General features: G+C 39.1%; 1 protein-coding gene across 3 annotated transcripts; it reads right to left on the bottom strand.

The window, feature by feature from the left end:
• Positions 1-1,167: 1,167 nt before the first annotated feature.
• LOC127412219 (eukaryotic translation initiation factor 5-like) lies at positions 1,168-10,331 on the bottom strand. 3 transcript variants are annotated; one of them, XM_051648422.1, is made up of 12 exons: positions 10,248-10,331; positions 9,831-10,032; positions 8,588-8,867; positions 8,414-8,495; positions 7,628-7,800; positions 5,827-5,938; positions 5,540-5,661; positions 5,271-5,432; positions 4,746-4,907; positions 4,373-4,537; positions 2,661-2,801; positions 1,168-1,571 (listed from the first exon to the last, which is right to left on the bottom strand). In XM_051648422.1, exons 3-12 carry the CDS (start codon positions 8,657-8,659, stop codon positions 1,476-1,478), a joined length of 1,287 nt encoding a protein of 428 aa, XP_051504382.1. In that variant the 5' UTR covers positions 8,660-8,867; positions 9,831-10,032; positions 10,248-10,331; the 3' UTR covers positions 1,168-1,475. The 3 variants fall into 3 exon arrangements, with proteins under 3 accessions (XP_051504382.1, XP_051504383.1, XP_051504384.1); XM_051648423.1 differs by having other exon boundaries at positions 10,243-10,274; XM_051648424.1 differs by lacking the exons at positions 9,831-10,032; positions 10,248-10,331 and adding an exon at positions 9,589-9,610.
• Between the last annotated feature and the right edge of the window lie 2,847 nt (positions 10,332-13,178).

The following is a 13,178-nucleotide window of genomic DNA, read 5'->3' on the forward strand; positions in this document are numbered from 1 at the left end:
AATAAAGCTGATTCTGATGCCACTGAAAACAAAGTATGTCTTTTTGCAACAATTACAGTCTTGACAGGAACAACAAAGATAATCTAGGCTATAAGTACATGTAGCCTATGTACACGGTCACAAAACTCGTGTGTCATTTTCATAAGATCTCCATTCGGCGTGACAAGTTTCGAAACACTGAATACACGTGTAAATGTGGGTGTTTAAATGTTTTTATCTGTCTGATGTCATTAAGTTGTGGAAATACAGAGTGTGCCGTTTTTGGTGCTTGATTTCATTAAATTGTCATTTTTCCCTATAGGGTGGAAATGTTGAGTTCTGAATGTTGCGGTATGTTTTCGTAGAACAAAGAAATCTCGGGAACACTTAATACGGTTCCATTCGTTAGCATTATTTATTGCATTAGATATCATAAACTAACAATCAACAATATATTTGTATTTTTTATAATACATATTTAATCTTTGTTTTTACTTAATTACAATTGATGAATGTTAGTAATTAAAAATAAATAACTTTTACTGAAACAGGAATTTTGCGTAATATTTCATCACAAAACGTATAGGCAAGACCAAAAGACCGATACCATATTTGTAAAAAAATAAAAAATAAAATCTTCAAAATGGACCTTCAGTTTAGCCTCAGACGCCAGTCACCGTCATTTTGTATTTTGTGCCACCTAGTGACCATTTGAGATTTGACTTCAATCATAAATAACTCGACCATTTTCTACACTTCAAACTGTTTCTTCAAGTACTAATAAAATCTACTACTCTGACAGATATGCATTGAGATATCTCACCAGTCTCTGATATAGCCCTTTACTCAGTAAATAGCATAACCAGTTAATTTATCACATTTCGGTTTTCTGTCTGTATTTTGAAGGCATGTGACAAATTATTTACAGAACTAATTTGCATTTAAAAAAATAGTAATAACCAACTTCAAAGTACAATAAACTACCTATTATTTTTCCTCTCACATTTTCTCCTGTTTGACAGTGTAAACATTTTTGAAAGTGTTTTGAAATTCATATTAGCAGTGTGACAAAATCTGACCAATCAAATGTATTTTCACTTTGGGGGTTAGCCTTTAGTAATCCACACCTTTACAGCCCCTTGAAGGAGTTATGCATTGTGCATAAAAACACATATCAAATTGTCCATATAACGTATAGCAAAAACCTTTATTTTATGATTTCAAAAAAGTAACATGCAGTATAAGCAAACCCATGAAACAAAGTCAAGCTCACAATACAACAAAACAGCTCAAAACAGACAATAAAGCTCCAAATATTTCAGCAGCAAGTCAATGAAAGAGCTATATTAAAATCATTCTTATAAAGCAGGTATTACTAAGAAAAAAGTGAGAAAAAAAAGCAAGACAATTGTGATCCATTATCATTAGAGGATAATTTTATCAGGAAGTAGCATGATTCCAGGAAGATGGCCACTGCTTTTTCATTTGTCATTTCTTTAAATGGCATCTATGTCAAGGTCGTCATCCTCCTCCACTTTCTTTGGCTGAACGGTCTCCACCTTCAGCTCTCGTGCTGAGGAAGAGTATACAACCTGAAGAGGAAAAAGAGTTGCATTGAAATAAAACAGACTTAGCAAAATTGTTCAGCAAAAGTGAATGTGGTAAGCACAACTCTCAGCTATTTTCTAACTATAGCATAGAGAGGACTGCTAATGTAATTACACTAATTACAGTCCCAGGGCTCCTGCTGACAGTTAAAGCTGTTTTTTCTAATTAACTACTACATGACCCTGCACCTCAGTGAACATGTATGTGGTACATGGAAGACATACATTTATCTTGTGTAAGGACAATTTTTTATACTCTTACTAAGCTTGTGCATGAGAACTAGTAAAGGAGCACAATAAAACACTACCTTCCAACACACAAATAACTAATTCTTAAAGAGGTAGTTCACCCAAAAATTACAATCATTTACTCACCCTTATGCCATCCCAGATGTGAATGACTTTAATTCTTCTGCACAACACAGATTGTTCTCTCTAAGCTCTGTAGGTCCATACAATGCAAGTCAACAGGGTCCAAAACTTTGAAGCTCAAAAAAGCAAAGTAATCCATACAACTCAAGTTGTTAAATCCATGTCTTCAGAAGCAATATGATGTGTGGGTGTGAAACGAATCAATATTTAAGTACTTTTTTTACTATAAATTCTCCTCCCTACCCAGTAGGTGGCGATATGCACAAAGAATGCAAATATGCGTAAGAATGTGGAAGTGAAAGTGGAGATTTATAGTAAAAAAGGACTTAAATATTGATCTGCTTCTCACCCACACCTACTGTATCATATCGCTTCTGAAGATATGGATTTATCCGCTTGAGTCATATGGATTACTTTTATGCTGCCTATATATGCTTTTTGAGCTTCGAAGTTTTGGACCCCATTCACTTGCATTGTATGGACCTACAGAGCTGAAATATTTTTCTAAAAATCTTAATTTGTGTTCAGCAGAAGAAAGAAAGTCATACACATCTGGGATGGCATTAGGGTGAGTAAATGAGAACATTTTCATTTTTTGGTGTACTATTCCTTTAAGGACCTCTGCTCAACTTGGGTAAAAGTTGTAAAAGGAGTTAATTCAACCGAAAGTTTTCCAACAATGAAGAATGGAGGGAAAATTACCTCAACATTTTCATCACCTTCCTCTTCATCTTCCTCGCTGCCCTCACTTTCCTCCTCTGCCTCTTTCAGCCATTTGACAAAGGGAGCTGCCTTAGCATGGATCTCTTTGGCCAGCTCCTTGGAAACGTACTTCTTAGATACCTAAAACAAAAAAAGGAACATTCTAATTTTAGTGTCTTTAAGGATTCACAGTATACACTATATTGCCAAAAGTATTCGCTCATCTGCCTTTTGACGCATATGAACTTAAGTGACATCCCATTCTTAATCCATAGGGTTTAATATGACGTCGGCCAACCCTTTGCAGCTATAACAGCTTCAACTCTTTTGGGAAGGCTTTCCACAAGTGTGTTTATGGGAATTTTTGACCATTCTTCCAGAAGCGCATTTGTGAGGTCAGACACTGATGTTGGACGAGAAGGCCTGGCTCTCAGTCTTCGCTCTAATTCATCCCAAAGGTGCTCTATCGGGTTGAGGTCAGGACTCTGTGCAGGCCAGTCAAGTTCTTCCACACCAAACTCGCTCATCCATGTCTTTGTGGACCTTGCTTTGTGCACTGGTGCGCAGTCATGTTGGAACAGGAAGGGGCCATCCCCAAACTGTTCCCACAAAGTTGGGAGCATGGATCTCTTGGTATGCTGAAGCATTCAGAGTTCCTTTCACTGGAACTAAGGGGCCAAGCCCAGCTCCTGAAAAACAACCCCACACCATAATCCCCCCTCCACCAAACTTCACAATTGGCACAATGCAGTCAGACAAGTACCGTTCTCCTGGCAACCGCCAAACCCAGACTCGTCCATCAGATTGCCAGATGGAGAAGCGTGATTCGTCACTCCAGAGAACGCGTCTCCACTGCTCTAGAGTCCAGTGGCGGCGTGCTTTACGCCACTGCATCCGACGCTTTGCATTGCACTTGGTGATGTTTGGCTTGGATGCAGCTGCTCGGCCATGGAAACCCATTCCATGAAGCTCTCTACGCACTGTTCTTGAGCTAATCTGAAGGCCACATGAACTTTGGAGGTCTGTAGCGATTGACTCTAGCAGAAAGTTGGCGACCTCTGCGCACTATGCGCCTCAGCATCCGCTGACCCCGCTCTGTCATTTTACGTGGCCTACCACTTCGTGGCTGAGTTGCTGTCATTCCCAATCGCTTCCACTTTGTTATAATACCACTGACAGTTGACTGTGGAATATTTAGTAGCGAGGAAATTTCACGACTGGACTTGTTGCACAGGTGGCATCCTATCACAGCACCACGCTGGAATTCACTGAGCTCCTGAGAGCGGCCCATTCTTTCACAAATGTTTGTAGAAGCAGTCTGCATGCCTAGGTGCTTCATTTTATACACCTGTGGCCATGGAAGTGATTGGAACACCTGAATTCAATTATTTGGATATGTGAGCGAATACTTTTGGCAATATAGTGTATATACAGTACACAGGTACAAAGTAAACAGGAAGGTGTCTTGAATTATTTGAAAACATAAAGAACAGTTTTATGGTCTAATCTCATGTAATATTCTTAAAGTTGCCGCAAGTTGGCTTGACCAGCAGTTACTTTCAGAAAGACAGACTAAATTTTAAATTCATTCATCTGCTAAAAGGAGTAGGCTAGCATATACATGCTTTCTAAGCAAATATCTTCACTGATTTTGAGTTCATGGTGTTTTTAATCCATCCAAGTAATGATTGAGCAGTATGTGAAATGCACACCTTTTCTGCCCATGTGAGGATGACATCCTCATCCAGCAGGTCAGCATCATAGAAGTCCTTGAGAATAATGGGCACACGTGGCAGCAGCTGACATTGATGAAGCTTCACCAGACACTCAAAGCCTCCCAGGAGATACTTCTGAGCTTTCTTATCATTGTGGCAGAACTGCAAGAAAAGAGAATTTGGAACTTTCAGCACTTTTACATTTATGAATAAATGCACTTCATTTATTGTCTGTCACTACTGGAAATTAAAGTGGTCCATGTAAATCATTTAAATAGATTAATCTCCATATCTCTAAGTAGAATTTCTCCTTGAGCTAAATGCTGATCTATCAGTTTATTTTTAGAATTGGTATTTTGTTACAACATACTCGTAGAAAGTGCCGTTTGTATTTTTTGATCTGGTCTCTGATGTTCTCGTCGAAGAGCAGTTCACTCAAGATAAGCGGCCCCATGGCTCTCACATCCAGCCTTTCCGCTTCAGCCAGAATCTCCTTATCGGCAGAGTCTATCACTCCACTCACCTTCTTTTGCTGATGAGAGTGAGAGAGATGTTTAGTCCTAGTAGCTTTGATAGATTTGTGCTTATTTAGACCTAGATGTTATTTTAAATCTAATCCACTGGGATACAGAAATGGACAGATATAAGGATATCAATATAGTGCAACAGTGATCAAAATCAAATCAAAAACAGCAGGACATTAAAATAAAAAAAAAAAAACATTTAAAGTCATATAAAACCAATATCATTTTAAATTTATTGCAAAGTTGTTTGAGAGTGTAGGGAGGTCAGCTTTTTCTTTGGAGAAAATGAATGGGTTTTTACTTCAGGAACCCTACTGTTAGCTCTATAGAAAATGCCATGATGCATGTGAAACCAAGTCTGACATTATTACCTTGACAAAGTTGTAGAAAATGTTAACTCTCTCCTCTAGGGTTTTCTCCAGGTCCTCGCTGAGGGTCAGGTTCTTAGCATGGTCGCTGATCTCTTCCATGCGCCGTCGCTGGGCCTCCTCTGTGGTTTCCTCTGCCCAGTCATCATCGTCTTCCTCACCATCCTATACATTACCATATACATACACTTAAATGTACTGGCTACAAAAGGCACTTAAATGAGAAAATATGTATTGTTCATAGGCATCTCTTGTTCCGGTCAAACTCTCACCACAGCATCTGGTGCATCTATGTCGTTATGGTTCCCAGCCTCACCACTTCCCGAGCCATTCTCCTTATCCTTCTTTCTGTTTTTCTTCTCTTTCTTCTCTTTCACACAGCTGCTATCACTCTCTAGATTTCAAACACACAAAGCAAAAATAAAAATGACATATGCAATGCTCTTAAAAGGCATACAATACTAAACAAATAGTTGGGAATTAAGCCTCAAGACTTTAGATAAAGTGAACAGTAGTAGTCAGATGCACTCATGTTAAGTCAAATCACAGCACCACTCACCAGGTGGGTTTTTGAGGATGAATGTGCAGAGCTTATGCCGAGTGTCCAGCATTCCCCGATAACCACAGGCCTTGCAAGCGCTTCCGATAGTCTGCTTCTTTGGGTTAACATTCTGAAAGAAAAAATAAAGCAGATTAAAGCAACAAACACAATGTGGATGGTTTTAAAGAACTTTCAAATTCTTAAAGGAATAGTTCACCCAAAAATGACATTTCTCTCGTCATTAACTCACAATCATGCCATCCTAGATGTGTATGACTTTCTTTCTTCAGCAGAACACAAATGAAGGTTTTTAGAAGAATATTTCAGCTCTGTAGGTCCTCACAATGCAAGTGTATGTTTGCTTGTACTTTGAAGGTCCAAAAATCATACAAAGTCATCAGAAAAGTCTCCAGTGGTTAAATCTGTGTCTTCTGAAGTGATATGAAAGGTGTGGATGAGAAACAGATCAATATTTAAGTCCTTTATTACTATAAATCTCCACTTTTACATACTTCTTTAGTTTTTGGTGATTTGCATTCTTTGGCATATTGCCAACGTACTGGGCAGGGAGAATTTATAGTAAAAAAAGGACTTAAATATTGATCTGTTTCCCACCCACACCTATCGTATCACTTCTGAAGACTTGGATTAAACCACTGGAGTCATATGGATGAATTGTATGCTACCTTTTTGTGCTTTTTGGACCTTCAAAGTTCTGGCCACCATTCGCTTGCATTGTATGGATGTACAGAACTGAGATATTCTTCTAAAAATCTTCATTTGTGTTCTGCAGAAGAAAGAAAGTCTGGGAGGTATGAGGGTGAGTAAATGAGAGAATTTTTGTTTCTGGGTGAACTATCCCTTTAAGCGCATAAACATTATTATTGGATATTTTCTCTTATAAAAAAATCATAACTGTGAGGGTTGTATCTCCACTTCAGTCAGGCATGCTCAAGAAAAGTAAACGATGTATTAGACATAATTTAATACATCCAAAATGTATTCAACATCTGATGATAACACTTTCAAAGTATCTTCAATAATAATAGCAGTAGTTAGGGATGGGACGCTATGGTTATCTCACGATTCAGTTCAATGTCCGATATGAGGTTCACGATTCAATATAATCTCGTTTCGACATACCATTAAATGACAAAGTTTGACAGAAAAAAATAAATAAATAAAATAATAATAATAATATATATATATATATATATATATAAAAATGTTTGAGCACAAAGCACATAATTTCTCATCAGAATAAAGTTCTTTAATACACAATATAAATGTTTACATTTCAAATAAGAAGAGTTCCTCATCCAACTTTCTCTAAAAGAAAAGATCACAAACAAATAAACCATCTTTATTTTGGTTCGCAATTCGATATATTGTCCTATTCCTACCTATAGTTTCCGTTAATACCTTTACTTGGGTAAATGAAACAGGAGAATCAAGCTGAAAGCAGAATGTCACAAATGCCCAGTCAACACATGAAAATCTCCTATGTATAGCAGACATTTGATCTATGAATTGTGAGAGCAATAAGAGCATTTTAAAGGACTTATGCCTTCACATTCATCCACTTTGGAAGAATTAGGGATACTCTGTCAACAGGTGGACTTGTGTAGGCATTTTGGAATGCAAAGGGACAAAGTCGAGTGTACTGAACTGCATCATAAATCAACTTCACCAAAAATACAAAAAACAAGTAAATAAATGTCAAAGCATTTGGCAGACAGCAAACCGGGGAGTAATCTTTAATGTTTAACCATGTGTGGACAAATCTATATTCACCAAGCAACCCTTACTCTCAACTTACTAGGTCAGTCTCGGGATTGTCACACTCGGAGCACAGCACAAACTTGCGGATAAAAACATCCAGCATATCCTGCAGTTTGTTGGCTTCGTGGGATCCGTTTACAATGTAGCGGTCATTCTTTGCATCAAACTGAGTCTGCGCCCCCAACTCGCAGCCGAAAAACTTAGTTGGATCTGAGGAAATAGCAAAGAGAATTTTGACTCTGTTTGTCCTTCACACAAATCTACTGATAACATATGCCACTTGTTCCACAATGACAAATGTATTGGTGGAAAAAACAACAACTATTGTACATCACATTTTTTTTTTTTATTGTGATCCCCTTTTCACCCCAATTTGGAATGCCCAATTCCCACTACTTAGTAGGTCCTCGTGGTGGTGCGGTTACTCACCTCAATCCAGGTGGCGGAGGACAAGTCTCAGTTGCTTCCGCTTCTGAGACCGTCAATCCGCGCATCTTATCACGTGGCCCACAGAGACTCACAGTATGTGGAGGCTCATGCTACTCTCCGCGATCCATGCACAACTTACCATGCGCCCCACTGAGAGTGAGAACCACTAATCGTAACCACAAGGAGGTTACCCCATGTGACTCTACCCTTCCCAGCAACCGGGCCAATTTGGTTGCTTAGGAGACCTAGCTGGAGTCATTCAGCACACCTTGGATTCTAACTCACGACTTCAAGGGGTAGTCAGCGTCAATACTCGCTGAGCTTCCCAGGCCCATACGTCACAATTTTTAAAGATATTAACAACTGATTGCAACAACAAAAAAAATAAACTTACAAGTTGGAGGCCTATTCAGTGCCTTTGCAACATCAACCATGTTGACAATGACCGTCTTGATTCCATTCCCTTTGCCCTCCACCTGTAAGATAATATCAATGGTGTGAATATGAGAATTACAGAGAATAGATAAGAGACTATATCCCATTTGTCTCTTTTTGGCATGACAAGTACCTTGGCAATCAAACGGGGCATCTTGTAGCGGTAAAACTGGTCCGACACATTGCGGTTGACGTTGACAGACATTTTGAGTGATCTGAGGCACTATCAGCAAGATAAAAAGATCTTGAGTGGGATTCTTTGGGTATCTTCTGTCTGGAGAAGAGGGGATGACATAAACAACTGCAAGTGTGCTCGGTCTCTGACATGAAAAAGCTCTTGCCACAGTGGCTGCAAACTCCTTGCTCGTGGACTAGACTTCCCCCGCTCGCGTTCCAACAGCTGCGCAACAGCTCTGAAAAGTGGAGAGAAAAACACTGTATTAAACTCAGGTCACATGGCCATGAATATTTATTATTAAAAACATTAATACTGAATATTTGAATAACTATAATACAATATTTACCATTGTATGCCTCTCAAGATTTACTTTCATTTAGACTACTGACAATGCATTTTTTTGTGACAAGTCTGCTAAAGGCAAACAAACGTCTTGTAATGAAATAATGAAATCGGGTAGCAGAGCCTTTGATCAAGAGTTTAACTACACACGTCAGCGATTGCGTCAGCAGGGTTCAGTATGACTCAAGCTAAATGAACACGTGGTGAGGAATACATTTAAACACAATAAGTTACTTGACAGAACAAACTTCCTAATACCAAACAAATATAACATTACAGTAAATATCATATGATCCTGTGCGCGTTCACCGGCTAGTGCAATTGAACATGTAGCCCACCAACCGAAACGCTTAAGAAAACCTTAAAGCAAAGCGACCACGAATGCGCAAGGCGTGTTTCAATATTCGCTCTTAAAATATACCCTTTTGAGGTGACAGCGTGATGTCGCGTCACTCATACTGAACACAAGGTCGACATTCACATGGGTTGCCCAATCGAGCTCAACCCACCAAACCTGCACTACGCTATTTTTACACCGAAATAAAGACGTCGAATACCGACGACCGAAATGATTAAAACAGAGCCCGGTCTGACGTGTTTTAGGTTTGACAAACCTCAGAAATGGGTTTAAAGTTGTGCGATCGTCGCGGAGCTGCAGAGTGCGTCACGGTTAGCGGAGTGACGCCATTTTGTTTTCCTTCTGTCAAACTAGTTCACACCCATTGGATAACGGGGTGTACTGGTTTAAAGGCCTCTAAAACACTTATTCCCACCTCTTACGTACCGATAAAGCTCGTACATATGTGCAATACATTTTAATAGTTAAATAAGTGTAACTAGTCACTTGTATACTCACCGTTTCCGTAAAATAAAGACATAAACACAACGCTAGTCGTCCAGCGACGCAGTGAAGGTTTGACAGCGGAGAGCCTGGAGATGGTTTGGGTCGTTATCCAAAGAATGTAACACGACACAACGGTAATGACAGATCAGACCTGGGAAGTGCTGAGCGATGCAGCCGATCAGTTGAGGGGGGTTAGCAGATCTCCGGGGAGAAGCTGGATTAGGAAGAGAGAGCTGCTTTTGTCAAATGTAACTTGGTTAGGCACTTTCTGTGACACTTACAAAGATAACCAGCTGTTGCTGACTTCCCTATCAACATAAGACAAACGATTGCTATGATATTAAACGGATCCAAACGCTAAGAAAATGTCTGGAACATAGTCATCTAGCAGTCGTTTGTAGTTTAACGTGCGTTCAAAACACACCTTACCTCTCTAGAACCTTCTTGCTCCACGCAATGGCAGAATGAGATGTGCGTGCTGACGACGAGCGAGCGAAATCCACATCGTCCCGCCCACCGCGGTCGCTCATTGGCCAAAATAACTTCCTGGATCTAATGTAACAACGCTGGCTTGCCCTTTTTAACGTCAATCATCGCTTTCCTGAACGCGGAAGTGTTCCACGATTCGACTGTTTTCAATTTCCGGTCTCCAGTGTTTTCAGTCTCATCGGCATACATTATTAGAGGGTTGTGTAATGTTTAAGGTATTACATTTGTAAAAAATGGTCAAAAAACATGCCGATACTTAACAGAGTGGAGATGACCGTTTTTTTTAATAGTGTGTGAGAGAAGTTGACCTCTAAGCACCTCTCACTTGACCTTTTAGTTGATATATTTAAGCAAGCTGACATTTCACAGCTAGTATTCAGTTCCAATTAATGTGTGTGTTTGTGTCAGTAACGGAAATCATGTGGAAAGGGTTCCCTGTTTTACTCCGAGTGTCTGAGGTCAAAAATTGAATACCACTCAGTTCTAGAATATTTTTGTTTCATTTATGTAATTAATGCAGATTCTGTATGTGTCTTTTTCAAATAAGGTAATGACTGATCTCATTGGATAATGTAGTTAATGTACTGCTTTTCCTGTTTCTACAAAGGCATATAATGATGTGCTGAATAATAAAGTATGAGAAATCTCTGATGCATACTTAAGTGTCTGTGTCATTTCTCTCCTCATGAGGATCCGGATCGAGACAGTGACTGCAGACCTGACTTGATACCTAGGGGCCCATCCTGAAAATTCCTAGCACAGTGCCTCACCTCTGTGTATGACTTGAAGCGATGGTCCGAGTTTAGTTACGTTGATATCATTAATTATTCTGAGTTCTTATGACAGCCAACAACTGCACTTAAATTCATTTTTTACTCAAAGTAACACTTAAATGGTTGTTCCATGAACATTTCCTGCTTGTCAAAACAGAGATTTTTTTAGCAGAGACGGGCAACTTCTGTTAAAATGAATGGGAGAAATTAGAACCGTCAACGGATTTAGAAAGGAAGTCTCGCCTTACAGGTAAAAGAGCCAATCACCTTTTAGATACAGAAATCGCCTGTCAAGCAACTCGAGAACACGCATGCGCATTAGCTATACATGACGGTATAATTGCGTTTATAGCGTAATCTGAGGTAAAGAATCACAATTTATTATACCAGTTGTGACGGAACGACACGCCCTTCCCGTTGATCATTGATCATTGTCGCCCCAATGAAGAGCCTCAGAACCGCTGCATGCCTCTCCTCAGGAGACCGGTCTCTACCTGCTGTCATCTTTACAGGTCCAGGAATGGAGCGGGGAAGGTCCAGTGCGAGTTAGATACATCGCTTGACCCGCACCCTGGAACCCCGGCACAAGTTGCAGCACACGTCGCGGCCTACAGGACAGGATGCCAGGCCGCTATAGAGCGCAACAGTCACCGCCCACTTTTTCAGCCATCTGGGTTCCGGAAGTATTTTCCCCATTCATTTCTTCCATAGACTTTTTATTAAATCATTCATAAATAGTTGTAAGCCATGAACCAAACCAACCAGCTCAGAGGAGAATTACAACATCACTACTTTGTTTTGAGGCAAATAATTATTTGAAAATCGTACATGAAGACAAGTGTACAAGACTGTGTACTTACCGTCTTTCATGAGGGCACGGACTACAATCCCATGAAGCATTGCGATTTATGTCATTGAATAAAAAACAATGCAAATATATAAAACTATTGATTTTAGGTTGTTGATTTTAAGTATAGAAACTATATATTTTACGTTTATTCCAAAATATTCCCATTGTAAGTAGTTTAAGGGTGAAAGGAAGTCAACTCCATTACGTCATTCACATGTAGTTATTTACCATGAATTCCGTTATCAAACATGATCTTTAAACAGAGAAGTTGAAATAACACAGATGATGGCTTCATCGGAAGCATATACCATCTGTAAACAACCTCGTAACTCACAGTAGGTCTGTTTTTAAAGGTTTATACGTTATAATTGAAAATACATTAGTCCATGGGATAAATTAATGGGATTTTTACTTCCGGAACCAGACTGTAGTGCTCTATTCCCCTCAAGTGTCGAAGCCTAGGGAAGTCGGACCGCTCGAGTGAAGCTGCACAGTGTTGTCAGATTTTACTGCTTATTTGAAATATGTTCTTTTATCATAATCTTGACCAAGCGTTTTGGAGTTTTCGGTCTTTCCCCATTCAAATAGATAGGAGCTGCACTTTCATGCCGCTTGTTTACATAGAAAAATAGCCACCAAAAATCCCCAAGAATGTTCCAAAAACGGCCGCCGAATGGACTGACTACCCTTGAAAAAGAGACTTTGTTGAAAGGACCCGGAAATACATCTGGACTGTTCTAATTCCTTTGTTTTTGTTTACATTCTTTAAACGGTCTATAAATACTATTTCGCCTATGTTCTTTCTCATATAACTCACAATACGCAATGGAGAATTATAGGTTATGCAAGTTAGCCTAGTTGTCTTTTTGTATAAATAGTGTTAAATACAGTCAGCCCCTTCAAACCTTTCAAAGAAGTAATTACATAAATGTTTAAATTAATAAATGGGGAAAATAATGTTTCATAAAACAATTATATGCATTTAAAAATAAATGCATTAAAATACAATAATGTACAACTTAAATACAACAATATACATCGACATTAATGAAATTAAAAATAAAAGATGTGCTATGGAGTTCAAATTAATAGGTCATACAACAGTCGATCTTGGCCTACAAACCTTCAAAACTTTCAGTGCTATCAGGGTGTAAAAATGAGTGGAAGCTTGTCATAGCCCTGCTGTAAAAACAGCTTATATTAGCCCAGGCTAGTCTAGTTTGATGGTTTTAGAGTTGTTTTTTTGCA

This window comes from Myxocyprinus asiaticus, chromosome 21 (assembly GCF_019703515.2).
Source record: "Myxocyprinus asiaticus isolate MX2 ecotype Aquarium Trade chromosome 21, UBuf_Myxa_2, whole genome shotgun sequence".
In the NCBI taxonomy this organism is placed as follows: domain Eukaryota; kingdom Metazoa; phylum Chordata; class Actinopteri; order Cypriniformes; family Catostomidae; genus Myxocyprinus; species Myxocyprinus asiaticus.

Coding starts and splice junctions, on each gene's coding strand:
- LOC127412219 (XM_051648422.1), bottom strand. CDS start 8,659: ATGTCTGTCAACGTCAACCGCAATGTGTCGGACCAGTTTTACCGCTAC. Junction 8,496..8,587: donor TGCCCCGTTTGATTGCCAAG/GTACTTGTCATG, acceptor ATTATCTTACAG/GTGGAGGGCAAAGGGAATGG. Junction 5,939..7,627: donor ACAATCCCGAGACTGACCTA/GTAAGTTGAGAG, acceptor TTTTTCTTTCAG/AATGTTAACCCAAAGAAGCA.